The sequence below is a fragment of the Silene latifolia genome, chromosome 6, assembly GCF_048544455.1.
Source record: "Silene latifolia isolate original U9 population chromosome 6, ASM4854445v1, whole genome shotgun sequence".
In the NCBI taxonomy this organism is placed as follows: Eukaryota; Viridiplantae; Streptophyta; class Magnoliopsida; order Caryophyllales; family Caryophyllaceae; genus Silene; species Silene latifolia.
The window spans coordinates 12020440-12035273 of NC_133531.1; the positions used below are offsets into that span (position 1 = coordinate 12020440).

At 35.0% G+C, this 14834-nt stretch overlaps 2 protein-coding genes and 1 non-coding gene across 4 annotated transcripts; 2 read left to right on the top strand and 1 right to left on the bottom strand.

Annotated features, from left to right (window-relative positions):
- The first annotated feature begins 706 nt into the window (after positions 1–706).
- On the top strand, positions 707–4322 carry LOC141586356 (actin-7). 2 transcript variants are annotated; one of them, XM_074407555.1, is made up of 5 exons: positions 707–841; positions 2618–2688; positions 2786–3179; positions 3271–3884; positions 3973–4322. In XM_074407555.1, exons 2-5 carry the CDS (start codon positions 2629–2631, stop codon positions 4036–4038), a joined length of 1134 nt encoding a protein of 377 aa, XP_074263656.1. In that variant the 5' UTR covers positions 707–841; positions 2618–2628; the 3' UTR covers positions 4039–4322. The 2 variants fall into 2 exon arrangements, with proteins under 2 accessions (XP_074263656.1, XP_074263658.1); XM_074407557.1 differs by having other exon boundaries at positions 743–1286; positions 1407–2688.
- Positions 4323–5375: 1053 nt separating this feature from the next.
- Positions 5376–11461, top strand: LOC141586358 (uncharacterized). Its single transcript, XM_074407559.1, has 15 exons — positions 5376–6080; positions 6177–6330; positions 6514–6635; positions 7279–7338; positions 7421–7543; positions 7867–7983; positions 8055–8367; positions 8613–8768; positions 9044–9150; positions 9263–9353; positions 9454–9595; positions 9688–9844; positions 9972–10088; positions 10183–10306; positions 11023–11461. The coding sequence occupies exons 1-15, from the start codon at positions 5416–5418 to the stop codon at positions 11266–11268; spliced, it is 2694 nt and encodes an 897-aa protein (XP_074263660.1). The 5' UTR covers positions 5376–5415; the 3' UTR covers positions 11269–11461.
- Positions 11462–12970: 1509 nt separating this feature from the next.
- On the bottom strand, positions 12971–13044 carry TRNAV-CAC (transfer RNA valine (anticodon CAC)). The gene has a single exon. It is a non-coding gene; the product is annotated as a tRNA-Val (tRNA).
- Positions 13045–14834: the final 1790 nt, after the last annotated feature.

Here is a 14834-nt window from a genome sequence, read left to right on the forward strand (position 1 = left end):
TGGTGAAGTCCGGATTTGAATTTAGGGACGGAAAATATTAAAAGTGGGCAAACGACTAATTTCATAAGATACACTCGAAAAAATTTCGAAAATAGATAAATACCAGTTTTCATAATACTCATACCTTCTTAAGAAAGACGTACGGTTTGAGAAAAGGATTCAGAATATCCGAAAACCAATTTTCATCCAAAAGTCTTAAAGAAGACGGTAATAGCGGCCTTAAACTTAAAACGAGTCAAATATGATAGCTGAGAGCTTGAAAGTAGATCTGATAAATAGGTCAATCGGATCGGGTTCAGGTCGGGTCAATTCAAGTTCGAGTTACCCAGATTTGCAAGAATTTGACCAGGGTCGGGTCAGATCATTTTCGGGTGGGTATGCAACAACGATTAGTATGAGATAATAAACATCCTGGTCGGGTCAATTCGGATCTCGGGTAAGATTTAGGTCCTCAATTTTGGTGTTGGTCGAGTTATTCGGATCGGGTCAATTTTGCCAGTGAGACAAAAAATAATGTATAGAATCTGGTAAAATATTTGTCATATATATGCAAATGGGATTATATTTAGAAAATATTTAACTCGTTTTCGTCTTAAAATGGATACTACTGATCACGAGAGATTTTTTGTTATTTGAAAAGGATTCAAATATTTGAAAATGAATTACAACCGCATTTAAATGCCATTTACGTTTCATTTGGCAAGCCCCCATTTAAGTCGTCCACATAATAAAACCTTGTTTCATAGTTTGGACATACCATACCATACGCCTCTCTCATTCTCACAATATTATCACTCTCTCTTTCAACTCCTCATTCCGCTCTATTCTCTCCCTCTTCTAGGTATTCATTTCTCTATTCATTTTCCCATCTTTTTGCGTTACTAATTCAGTGTAAGACTGCGTACTTCCGACTTTTCGTACCTCATAATTTGCGGGAGCTATTGAGATACTGGTTGCTGGTGTAACGTTATTGTTGTTTGTAGATCTATCTAGACTTTTGCTCTATGTTCTTTTTTTATTCGATTTACGCTTCGTTTTTGTAATTTGTGCTTCGCTTTGCTTTTGTGGATTGTTGAATGTTTTATAAGGTCCGATCTGTGGTTTTTTTGAGTTGACTTGTGTTTGATTTAGATTTGACTTGCTTGATCTGCTGTTTGCTGCTGTTGTTTTTCGAGTTTTTGTTTAGATTTTACTTAGCACCGTCCTGGTTCGAGTCATTTGTTTACCGTTGATTAAAATACAGTTCCCGAAAATGGAAAGGTAAACAAATGATTGGGACGGAGAGAGTGTAAATAGTTATCGGGCTAATTTTGTGGTTTTTGATTGATTTATTCATAATTTGAGCTCTAATATCATGTGATTTGGCAGCGAAAATGGAAAGGAAAAGAAATGATTGGGACGGAGAGAGTATAATTAGTTACTAGGCTAATTTTGTGGTTTTTGATTGATTTATTCATAATTAGAGCTCTAGAATCATGTGATTTGGCAAGTTGCTTTGTATTTGTGATTGATCGTCACGATATCCAAGCGGTCTCGTCTCAGATTAGCTGGCTAGCCTTAATTTTGATTGGTTAAGTATCTCAAGTTAATCTACATTGTCAGGTTTGTAATGGCCTAGAATTTCAAATTTTGTGATCGAGTTTTTAAGATTAGTTAGCTGCTCATTTGATTGTGCTGTTTCTGATTCAAGGTTTAGTGCTGATGAATTGAATTTTTGAATGGGTGACCATTGCTACTTCCACTCCAGTTTCGGTCCAAACCACTGACTGTGACTGTCTTGATGTATGAGTCAAGTGGAGTACGACACTAGGATATGTAACCGGTTTGAATGTTATAGTGGCTGACTAGTGACTACTATGATCTATATGTCCTAGAGATCAAAACATGATCATTGTTTGTTTTATTGATTTCGCTAAGGATGCTATGCTCTTCTAAATAAGCGTTTTTTGTGATGCAAAGTTTCATGCACTTTTGAATTTAGTGGCAAAATCCAATGTTCCTGTTTTTGGTTGTCTTGGGGTTTCCCATGAAATTTCTGCTTAATTAAGTATTCCCTCCATTCCTTTTCTTTTGTCTCCTTTGACTAAAAGATCGGATTTTAGAAAATGTAATGAAATAACATAGTTAAAAGCATATACTTGGGATGCTAGAGGTAATAAGGATCTTTACCCTTTTTTATTTAGAAAGGGGGCAAATTAGTTTTGTAATAAACTTAAAAGGAAAAGGGGGCAATGAAATTGAGAGAAGATGTATTTGACATAGTGGAGGTCAATTTATAGTGAAAAGTTTAAGGGAAGACATGTCTTAATCTTGATTCTTAAGACACAATTTCAGATTTCTTTTGTCATAGTTAGTTGATGTTTTGGATAGTTGTCGAAAGTCATGATTAGAACTGCTCTGTGCAATTGGATCCTATCTGAAAATGAAGGAAAGTAATGTGAGTTAATGTTGTCACTTGTTTATTAAACATGATAGGTAAATTGTGTTTATGAATTGGTCATTTGGTGTTGACCTGGTTTCTTACAGAAATGTGGTTCACGTTGCTGTTAATTATCTTAAGGTTCTTAAAACGAGCTTTGCTGTTGTGTAATTGTGTCTTTTGCATTTATATTTGTAGTTTAAACTAAGATGGCTGACGCAGAGGAGATTCAACCCCTTGTTTGTGACAATGGAACTGGTATGGTGAAGGTAAGATAATATCCTTCTTTTGTTTTTGTTATTTTGTCGTATGTCTTGAGGACTTAAAAAAAATCAAAGCTGATCAAATTCTATTTTATCTGTGAAGGCTGGTTTTGCTGGAGATGATGCTCCAAGGGCCGTTTTTCCAAGTATTGTTGGTCGTCCCAGACACACCGGTGTCATGGTTGGTATGGGTCAGAAGGATGCATATGTAGGAGACGAAGCTCAGTCAAAGAGAGGTATCTTGACCTTGAAGTACCCAATTGAGCATGGTATTGTTAGCAACTGGGATGATATGGAGAAGATCTGGCATCACACCTTCTACAATGAGCTCCGTGTTGCTCCTGAAGAGCACCCAGTGCTGCTTACTGAAGCACCATTGAACCCCAAGGCTAACAGAGAGAAAATGACCCAAATCATGTTTGAGACATTCAACGTGCCTGCTATGTATGTTGCCATCCAGGCCGTTCTCTCCTTGTATGCCAGTGGTCGTACAACAGGTTGGTATTGTTGAAATGTGCTTTATCAATGTTTACGTAACTATACGAGGGCTGTGTTGACTTGTTACGCTAATCTTGCGTCTTTGAACAGGTATTGTGCTGGACTCTGGTGATGGTGTGAGTCACACCGTCCCAATTTACGAGGGTTACGCCCTACCCCATGCTATTCTCCGTTTGGATCTTGCTGGTCGTGATCTTACCGACTATCTCATGAAGATCCTAACTGAGAGAGGGTACATGTTCACCACATCTGCCGAACGGGAAATTGTCCGTGATATCAAGGAAAAGCTGGCTTATGTGGCTCTTGATTTCGAGCAGGAGTCAGATACGTCTAAGAGCAGCTCTGCAATTGAGAAGAACTATGAGCTTCCTGATGGACAGGTCATTACCATTGGAGCCGAGAGATTCAGATGCCCAGAGGTGCTATTCCAGCCATCATTGGTCGGAATGGAAGCTGCGGGTATCCACGAGACAACCTACAACTCCATCATGAAGTGTGACGTGGATATCAGGAAGGACCTTTACGGTAACATTGTTCTCAGTGGTGGAACCACCATGTTCCCTGGTATTGCAGACCGTATGAGCAAAGAGATCACAGCTCTTGCTCCCAGCAGCATGAAGATCAAGGTCGTAGCACCACCCGAGAGGAAATACAGTGTCTGGATCGGAGGGTCTATCCTTGCATCACTTAGTACCTTCCAGCAGGTAAAATCCTTTGTCCATGTGAATCCCATGTTTGCTTTGTCGAGTTGATTACGGTGTTGTTGATCATGTGTATTATTGTCTGTCACAGATGTGGATCTCCAAGGGTGAGTACGATGAATCTGGCCCATCAATCGTTCACAGGAAGTGTTTCTAAGCGATGTTTTGAGATTGTAGTCCTACATAGACGCCTATTGTCTCGTTTCTCTTTCAGTTGGGTCGAACTTTTAGTGTGTTATCACTTGGTCACTGCTGTATGATTTGATTTCATTTGGTCGGGAAAGATGGAGAGGGTTTAGGAGCTTGTTTTTTTGAGACTCGGAACGCTTTGCAAAATTATATTGTTTGTTTGTTGTATCTATTTGTTGCGTATGGTGTCATGTACTTTGCGGATTGCAGAATGTTTAGTTGTTATATACACTACTATTTTCTGGCTCACAACTTAAGATTTCAAGTGTTGCCTCCCTTTGCCTCGTCACGTCCATGTTTTCTGTATTCCATGTTTGTCAATGGCATGCAATTATCACAAAAATATGAAATAAAAGTTTTAAAAAATCAATAAAAAAAGAGCATAAATTAGATAAAATAAAAATAAAAAATATTTTACAAAAATCAAACCCAATTTATTATTTTTATTTAAAGTACAGATTTTTCAAATTTTTGCTATATAAATAAAGTACAGATTTATCAAATTTTTGTAAAAAAATTTCAATTGCAAAATATTTTGTTAAATAGTTGTGTTAAAATCAGAAGACGAACTAAAAGATTTTCATGACAAAAAATATAAAATATTCAAATTTTTCTATTTTTCAACCATTAAAAAAAGTTTATACCTGAAATTGTTATTTTTCTAAAAAATCACACCGGATTTTACTATTTTTCTATTTAGAATTTTTCACAAGAACATGACCATTTTTACTTTTTGTGATATGATAAATTGAATTTCTCGTGAGATTTTGATAAATGGGTTTAATTTCACTTATTATGTAAGTTATGAGGCCTATTAATAGTGTCGACAGTTGACACTTCATGTACAAATAACAAACCCGTTAAATTCCGGGTGGGTGTTCGGCGTTGCCTTGTTTTTTTAGTAGATTAGCTTTCGAACAACCCGTCGCCTTACTACAAGTTAGAACATGCAACAATTAAGAAAGATATAAAGTATATATGGTATTAAATAAATTCCAATGGTTGAAATCAAAAAAGTTAGTTAGAATATATTTTGTATATTTTCCAATTTTGTCAACTTTCCCTAAAACTTTGGCACACCTCAATAACAAAAATCCACCTTTTAAGCTTTCATTACATTACAATCACCCTAATTTTAGACAAACTACCATAACTTACATTTCACAAACATCAAACTACCTTAGATTTTCCTCTGTTTCTTTCTTCCTCTTTCGAAAATTAAAATTAAAATCCTAAAAAAAAAAAAAAAAAAATTAGAAAAATTAAAAACAAGGGAGTAGATTTCATATAACTTAATTCGATTTTTTTTTTTGTTTTTGTTTTGTTTTATGATCTACTCGCTTAAATGGAAACTGCAGAAACGGCTCGTCTTAGACCAAATACGGCCTCCCAAGAGCTACGGCCGCCACCAGCGCATGGCAAATACGACTTAGCTAAAAAAAAGGCGATGCAACGTAGAGGGAATATTATAAAACTAGGGTGTATTTCCATCATCCTTGTCCTGTTTCTAGCCTTTGGAATTTATGGCGTAGTCCTATTAGTTTCGTTCAAGAAGGCGGAAATGCCACATTTTCAAGTGAAATCCGTACAAGTATCGAAATTTGACGTAGCCAACATTTTTATCAGTCAACAGAACGTATTATCTACCGATATTGTGTTTAATATTGAGTCGGATAACAAAAACTCTATGGTCGGAGTAGAATTAGGAAATATGGTGATGGAAACGAATTGGAATGAGATGAATGCACATCTAGGCGAAACCCATGTCGTAAATGTTGTCCAAAAGACTAAGGGTGTGTCTAAGTTACAGGTTTCTACACATGGCGAGGTTGAATTGTCGAAAAAAGTTGTTAATAAGGAGGATATGAAGCTTGAGGTTGTGCTTAGTGGAACCCTTAAGTTTTTCAATGGCGCGTTTAAGACGCAGAAATATCCGTTCATGGTTACTTGTAATGATATTTCTAGTGCTTCGTCTAATGTTGGTTGCGATTCCAAATTATACACCACTGGGTAAGACACTAAGACGGCATGCAGTTCTGTTTATTTCTGTTAAGTAATTTTGCACGGGTTTAAAACTAGTAATTTCGCATGATAATTTTTTGGCAGTAAACCTCCAGAGTCAACACGAAAAGGTAAGCCACCACCAGCGCCACAAGGAGAAAAGTCGGCCCCTGGGACGCCCGTTGTAGAAGATAAGACACCACCTTCGCCTCCAAAAGACTCGTTTCCACCTGTTAAAGTTACCATCCTAGATAAATCTGTGAGTTGATTGCTAATTGAATTACTCTACACGCTATAGTTATTTAAAGTGAAAGACAGGTCAAATATGTTTAAAGTGGTGACATTTTTGGGCCCCACCACGTAACTTGTTGATTGTCTTATGCTTAAAATGGATGGATGTTAATTTCTGGTTATTTTGAGAAACGGGTTTGCCTATTTGCAGGTAATTTTGAGTAACGGGTTTCTAGAGGCGACAATAGCCAAACCGGCAGGATATGTCACCGGAATCAAATATAATGGAATCGATAACATTCTTGATACAGTAAATCCTGAGGATGATAGAGGGTAAATTATTTCTTCAAAACATCCAATTTTTTCTTGCAATGTTTTTTTTTAGGGATATTCTACGATGTATCCTCAAGTTTTTCGGTTTACTATGGTGTACCCCTACATTTTTGAAATTTTATGGTGTATCCCTCAACTCTATATATTAGTCTATACCATGACCCTATTTATTGTCTGTGATGTGTTAGTTTCTTACTTGGTCTAAATTGTTTATTTAACATTCCAATTACTCGATGGCCCACTCATTTACTTATTAATTCGTCGAATTACCCATTAACACACCAAATAGTATACGAATCTAACTAAAAATTCATCAAATGTCCATTATTATTTCCTGAATCATAACTGTGGTTTTTAATAGAAACTTGTGCTTATTAAAAGTAATTTCTAATGTTTTTCACATAGAATGGTAATACGACGTTAATAAGTCAAAATAAATGTAAAAATACGGATTATTGATAGTGATAAAGTTAACGGAGGGTCATGACAGAGAAATAAGGTAGAACTTTAGGGGTATAATAGAATATAAAAAATGTAAGGTACAACATAGAAAACCGAAAAACTTTAATGGTATACCATAGAATATCCTTTTTTTTAAAACTTGTACTAATCCATGTTTGGTTCTTGTTAATCGCGCTTGTAGGTATTGGGATGTTGTTTGGGCTCCTCCCGGTACGAAAGGAACCAAAGGAAACTTTCAAAGGTACCATCTCTATAGTCTACGAAAGGAACCATTTTTTGCTTCAAATGCTGCATACATATAATGTACATTTTGTGATGGACAGGATTGTGGCAAAAGATTTTCGAGTAATCATGGAAAAACCAGAGCAAATTGAATTGTCATTTAAGTTGGCATATAATCCTACTACTGATGCTAACAAAGCTGCCCCCATGGAAATTGATCAAAGGTATTAACTTGTTGTGTACAGCTAGTATAGATCCCGCGTGAATGCTGCGCGGTTTTTTAGATAGGGATATTAAAGAAAATACGAAGTTTGCGACATAATTGTATTAATCGGTGGAAAAGGGAAAGTTCAGTATAATCCAGTTGTAGATATAATATAATGAAAGCCCAATTACAGATATGATATAAAGAAAGCCCAATTATAGCCAAATTCATTTAGGCGGGAAAAATTGGATATTTCTTATTCTTTTAGTATAAGGGGGATTCGGGGGTTTGACACGAATTATTACATGAATCGATATTAACATAAGAAGCGTAAATTTAAAGGTATGTGATGCTGCAAGGAGTATCAGGAATATACGCGTATGGTATCTTTGAAAGAGCGGCTTGGGCTCAATTTGGTATGCCAAATGCAAGACTTGCTTTCAAGCTTCAAAGACAACAGTAAGTTCTGTTACTCACACAAAACCGTAAAGAAGCGAGCGTACAGATGATGAAATGTCGATTATTGGCAGGTTTAAGTACATGGTGATAGCAGATAACAGACAAAGGGAAATGCCAGTACCTGAGGACCGTATGAAACCTCGAGGACAGGAGCTAGAATACCCGGAAGCAGTACTTTTAGTTGATCCCATTGATCCGAAACTGAAGGGAGAGGTGGATGACAAGTACCAATACTCGATGGAGAGTCAAGATATAAGGGTACATGGTTGGATTTGTAAAGACCCTCCTTCGGGTTTTTGGCAAATCACTCCTAGCTTTGAGTTTCGCTCTGGCGGTCCTAACAAGCAATTCCTTACTTCCCATGTCGGTCCATCCACCCTCGCTGTATGTCGCCGCTTGATAATCATACATTCATACAAACCATTGCATCCAAGGGAGAGCTAGCAGGGGCGCTCGTCCTGCTAGCTCTCCCCTGGACAATAGAAATTTAAAAGGTTTTAAGTTAAATTTTTGAATTTTTTTTTATCAAGTTTACCTTATACTATTAATCATTTGTCCCACTGAAAGTCTTCGTCCCTGCTAAGTTAAAATTATGGCTCCGCCACTGCTTATTGAATGTTATTGTGCAGATGTTTGTGAGTGCACATTATTCAGGAGAGGAGCTAATACCAAGATTTCAAGAAGGAGAGCCATGGAATCATATATATGGCCCTATTTTCATGTACATGAACAATCTCACCAAAGGAGATGATTTTCATATGCTATGGGATGATGCTAAACAAAGGGTATGCCTAATGAGGCAGTTATTGAGAAACCATTTTTCCGTACCATTTATGAATTTTTGTTAACTTTTTATATTGATAGTGCACAAAGTGACTCTTTAGTTTATCACACATTTTTAGGATGAGTAGACCCATTTGATCGTTGATTGTGACCATTTTTATAAATAAATCATTATATGTCATTCATTCTTACTTTAAACTGTAAAATAGTTTCACAATAAACTTATTTAGAAATCATCTCTCACGTGACTTACTTTTTTCCATGTGGAGTTTTTCAGATGTTAGCTGAAGTTAAAAGTTGGCCTTACAGCTTTCCGGCTTCAGAAAATTTTCCGAAAGCAAACGAGCGCGTTAATGTTAGTGGTAGATTTTTTGTTCATGATAAGTAAGTTCCTCTTCTATATGCATTATCATGTCTAAGACGGATATGTCCGTCTTAAATGAGGATTTGTGTTTATCTTATATGACCGTCCATGTTTTTAACTTGGATGATTTAGGTATGTAACCAATGAAAAAGTACCTGCTAATGGTTCATTCATTGGGCTAGGCCCAGTGGGAGAAGCTGGATCTTGGCAAAGAGATGCCAAGGTAAATATTCTGAAAAATTACCGTAGGTAAGTCTATTAGTATTACTATCACCTGATGACGCTCTCTAATTTTCCTTGTCATAAACTTTGTATTTTCATAGACATATCAATTTTGGACACGGACGGACGACCAAGGATACTTCAACATTACTTTTGTACGGGTTGGCGAGTATGATCTCCATGGTTGGGTTAATGGGTATGTCGGAGATTTTAAACACAAAGAATCCATAAAAATTACCGTAGGTAAGTCTATTCGAAGTTTTATTATCTTAATAGATGCACTTTTCCATTTAATTCGTCTGCTAATGTTAAACGTTATTATTCATGCTAAATAGGTCGCAATGTTGATTTGGGAGATCTTGTGTTCGAGCCAATAAGGGATGGACCAACTCTATGGGAAATAGGTGTTCCAGATCGTCTTGCAAAGGAATTTTTCGTCCCTGATCCTGATCCGAAGTATGTCAATAAGTTATATGTTGATCATCCCGACAGGTAACTCGACTTTAAGTAATTAAATTCAAATCAATTTGGCTTATAATACTCTTTACATTATTTACCGTATATTTTGGGATCATAACCGAAAAATTCTTATCTTTGTTAATTGGATTCGGTTCAACAGATTTCGACAATACGGATTGTGGGAAAGATATGCAGAATTATATCCAAAGGATGACTTGGTTTATGACGTTAACGCAAGCGATTACAAGAAAGATTGGTTCTATGCTCAAGTTACAAGGTTAGTTTTGTTTTCGCGCTTTAATTTAAAGTAAATTTTATGTAAAATCGTTTTATAAGAAATTTACGCTTAATTTAATTATCAAAAATTACAGGAAAATTGGTGCAAGATATAACGGAACTACATGGCAAGTTAAGTTTAATTTGAACGATGTGGTACCAGATGGAGTCTATAAGTTAAGACTAGCACTTGCATCCGCTACTAATTCAGATTTAGAGGTACAACATGCTTTGTTTTTCACGAATTTGCATCTTTTAATAATCAAAACGAACCAATAATTATTGTGTAAGACTGTCTTACGGTGAGACGATCATTTTATTATATGTAAATCACTCATTCATTGATAGAGATGGAAGTGGGCATGTTGGCTGTTACGTTGCTCACACACCCCAGTATGGCTCATGGCTCATTTTAGTACGACGAGTGATTGGCATGGCCCAGCACGTTACGACGCTCCATGGGTCGTGCCCGTTGGGCCGTGCCTAGGCCGAAATTTGCCGAAGTTTGAGAAAAAAAAAGATTGTGCCTAGCCCATGTACAACACGGCACGATCCACCTATGCACACCCAAAATACACAGGCTGATGAGGTGGAGGAATTACTTGAGCACGCCCAAATACGATTCGACGCGGCACAACACGTCATGGATCGTGCATGGGCTACCATTTCCATTTCACCAGCACGTCACGAAACCCACCATGTCATGCCTGTGTCATTTTCTCCTTCAGGCACGATGGGCCGGCGCGAAGCATGTCCCACCTCCATCTCTATTCATTGATAGTAATAAATGAGTGTTTGATCAATAAAAAGTGTCTCATAAGACAATCTTATCCGATAATCCATGTTTGCACGTTTTGTTTCTTGAATAAATTATACAAATTACACATGATTTTTGTTACGAAACGTAATTATATATTGAGTCGATATGTGAATAGGTACGATTCAACGAGCCGAAACCAAGTCCAGCAATATTTACATCAGGAAGAATAGGGAATGATAACTCAATAGCAAGACATGGAATTCATGGACTATATTGGCTATTCAACATAGATGTCAAAGGAAGTAGTCTAAGAAAGGGTAACAACACAATGTTTCTTACTCAAACTAAGGGAGTTAGCCCTTTTCAAGGCATTATGTATGATTATATTAGACTTGAAGGTCCATCAACACCACCCAAATGATTGTAATATGTAAAATACATTGTCAAACCCGTTATTCTTGCTTGTGACGAACAACATCTTGTGACAATCATCAACAACTAAGGTGATTTTATTTTAACTGGTTGTAAAACGTCACGAGCTTTATGACGCACGCATCACAAAGAAAATTTATGTTGTCCAATATTTGTAGACGATCAATTCTTGTGCGATAAAATGACAATTTTTCTCTCTCACTCGACTTTTTTTTAACATAAAAATGTTTACGTTTGTTTAGGCGCATATTATGAACATTGTCTTAGCTTTTCTTTTTTAGATCGACACTGTCTTAGCCTAATAGCCTCTATGTGATTATGTAAATACTCCGTATATATAAGTATTTTGGTTACATATGCAATTATTCTATCTGTTTTTTTTCCTTCTAGTGTTTGTGATAATTAATTGCATTATTGCATAATTAGGTTTCTAAAGTATGTCCTAAAATCACATATCTATAAATATTATTAAAAGGCTAGACATTAAAAGCCACGTAGACATAGGCTAAATGCCACATTGGCAAAATAATTATGACATGGCAACAATTACTTATTACGTGGCGAAATATAGTCCATGTGGAAATACTAGTATAGTAGTATACATGAAAAAAAAATTATCAATTCCACATTTAAAAGTTACTCTCGTAATTAATGGTAACAAAATAAATGTAGATAATTATGAAAAACCATTAAAATTTCACAATTTACTTTTTTCAACCATCAAGACAATAATCCTTTTTTTTTTTATCATTTATATTCATGTGTTGAATGGTTTTTAACCATTATTAGGTGATTGTTGATCTCAAAATAGAGATTTTATAATATTTCTTTAATCTATCAATAAATAGTATTTAAAGGCATGTTGATGACCTAATTGACAAGGATTCTACATTTTCATTCATTTATTTAAAAGTGATACAAATAAGTACAAAAAATTTCAAAAATATTAGTTGCAAATACAAATTTTTTTTAAAAAAAAAAACTAAATCTCTAATACTAAATTAATAAAAACTTTTTTGTTTCCTCTCATAAATCTATACAATTTAATTAAAAGGCTGCTTAACACATTTAATTTTAATTCACATGTCATTTTTCTATTGGTTAATATTAATTAATCTACACAAATATAATTAAAGCCTACCTATGACACATTACTTAACCACATCACATACTCTACATCCCTCTCCTAACTTATTAAACAAATTACTAATATAGAAATATTTAGTAAATATTTCAGTAAAAATGGTATTGATGATTAATTTTCAATACCTTGTAAGATAATCATGAAGATATTTCCGCATTTGGATTTTTAATATGTTCCATTAGAACAAATTAGAAAATTCATTGCATAATTTTACGTTATACAGTTTCTAATGTGTGCTCTAAGCCGGGAGATTCTTCATAATGTATCATCGGAAGTGGATGTATAAACTGATATTTATCACAAGTAAATCTTGTAAATCTCTCTCTAATTAACTTCTTAATGTAGGCTCTAAGAACATGTTACAAAAACCGATGAACGAATTACATGAAGTTAAGCTAAAACCTATACATTACCAATGTGTCATAGGATTGATGAACAAGCAAGGTATAAAATACTACTGGTAAAGACTAAATATTTCAGTTGGTCCATGTTGTTTATTAGTTGCGGAGTACATTTCTTTTACTGGTCCAAAAATTAGAAAACAAAATGTCTGAGCCCGGGTTCGAACCGGGGACCTCTAGTGTGTGAGACTAGCGTGATAACCGACTACACCACCCAGACTTGGTTGATTTGTTTACTAATTACATATTTAAACTAATTGTAATTCTTTAATTTCATGTACCTAAAGCACCTTAGCACCTTCCTGCACAAACACACGATGTTCAATGAGATACGGCCACGCTTATAATTTTCTTGGAATTTAAAATTTTAAAGGAAATAGTATGTAAATGTATTTTCAAATTGGAATAAAGAATTGTTGATATTAATAGCAACAACAAAGACTTAACGATACATGACATATACTTGGGTTGTAATTTGTAAGTTGTTAAATAATTTGTTCTATTCAAAATCGAATTGTTTTTTGGTCATTATAATGGGCTGGAGGTTTTGGACACGTTTATGTAAACGAACTATAAAATTACGTTGGGATTGATAAGAATATATTCACTTTATTTTGCCACTAGTCGAGGCTTTGAATGCGAGTCGAGGACAAAACAAAAGGAAACTTTCTTAGCCATTGGTCGAGGCTTATTTCGAATAATTGAGTATAACTCTAGAAGAATTTTTTGATTTAAAGCCTAAAGTAAGAGATTTCATAAAATTCGAGACATTTTATGAAATCTTTTTTTTACGTAAAGATACCAATTTGGCATGATCCAAGTTCATGTCAATTAAACATTACTACATCGTTGTCATTTTTTTTTAGGGTATTGTTGAAGGAAAAAAATCTCCATTATTCATGATAGTCAACGGCCATTGTTAGCTATGATAGTATGTCTCTGCCTCACGGATTTGTATACCACAATAATTGTCATGGCACCACAATACGAAGGTAGTCCATAATAGGACTATTTATAATGGTTGGGATCGTATCAGAGCCAGTGTGACCGAAGGTCACGGGTTCAAATCCTGGCAACCTTAAAACTCTTCAAAAACTCGAAGTGGAAACCCAGCACACGGTACGGGGGAGCCGATGCACAACTAACCACTCTTCAAGCCCAACGGACATTTGAGTGAGAGAGCGTAATAGAAATATTTATAATAGTTGGGCCTCAACCATCACCTTAAGATTTTGGTTGAGATGTTTCATATTCGAGGATACCATTTTCATCATCTGAGTAACAGGTTATAACAACCTCACCCGCCACTATTGTAACACGATCCCCAATACGATGGGATATGTATTTTTGGGTCATTACTTGTCTTCACTTAAGCCTAAAAGTACAAGGTCTTGTTACTAAACTAGTATAGAGCTCGTGCGAATGCACGGTATTTTAGAATGTCATGTTAAGAGAACTTAACAATTAGAGCTAATAATAATATATAAATTAACTTTGAATTTTATTTGTAATTATCTACAATTGTTAATGTGTAAAAATACTAAGAATTATAATAAAACGAATTTTACATTTTCACTCGGAATAAGTTTATGATTAAAAAAAGAAGATTGTTAGTTTAATTACAAAAATTTATGTTTATTTTTACGCATTTGAAGCATATAACTATTTTTGTAATTTTTGTTACAATATACGGAGTAACAATTTAAACGGAGTAAAAATTTAAAGAATAAAAAAATGAAAAGCACACACTGATTTTAATAATATGAGTAAAATCTGCATATGTTTTAAATAGAAAATTTACGACATTTAAAATACATATACTTGACTAAAAAGATAATAATGAATAAAATAATTTTGGCCAACTATAAAAGTTTCGGTGTTTGATAAGATACTTTGACACATAAAGCCCACATATTAGGTCCAATACATATCTAGATAAAATTAGGCCCAATTTCTAGTTAAAAGCATTTAGGCGGAAAAATTTTCAGTTTTTCTTACTCTTTTAGTTTA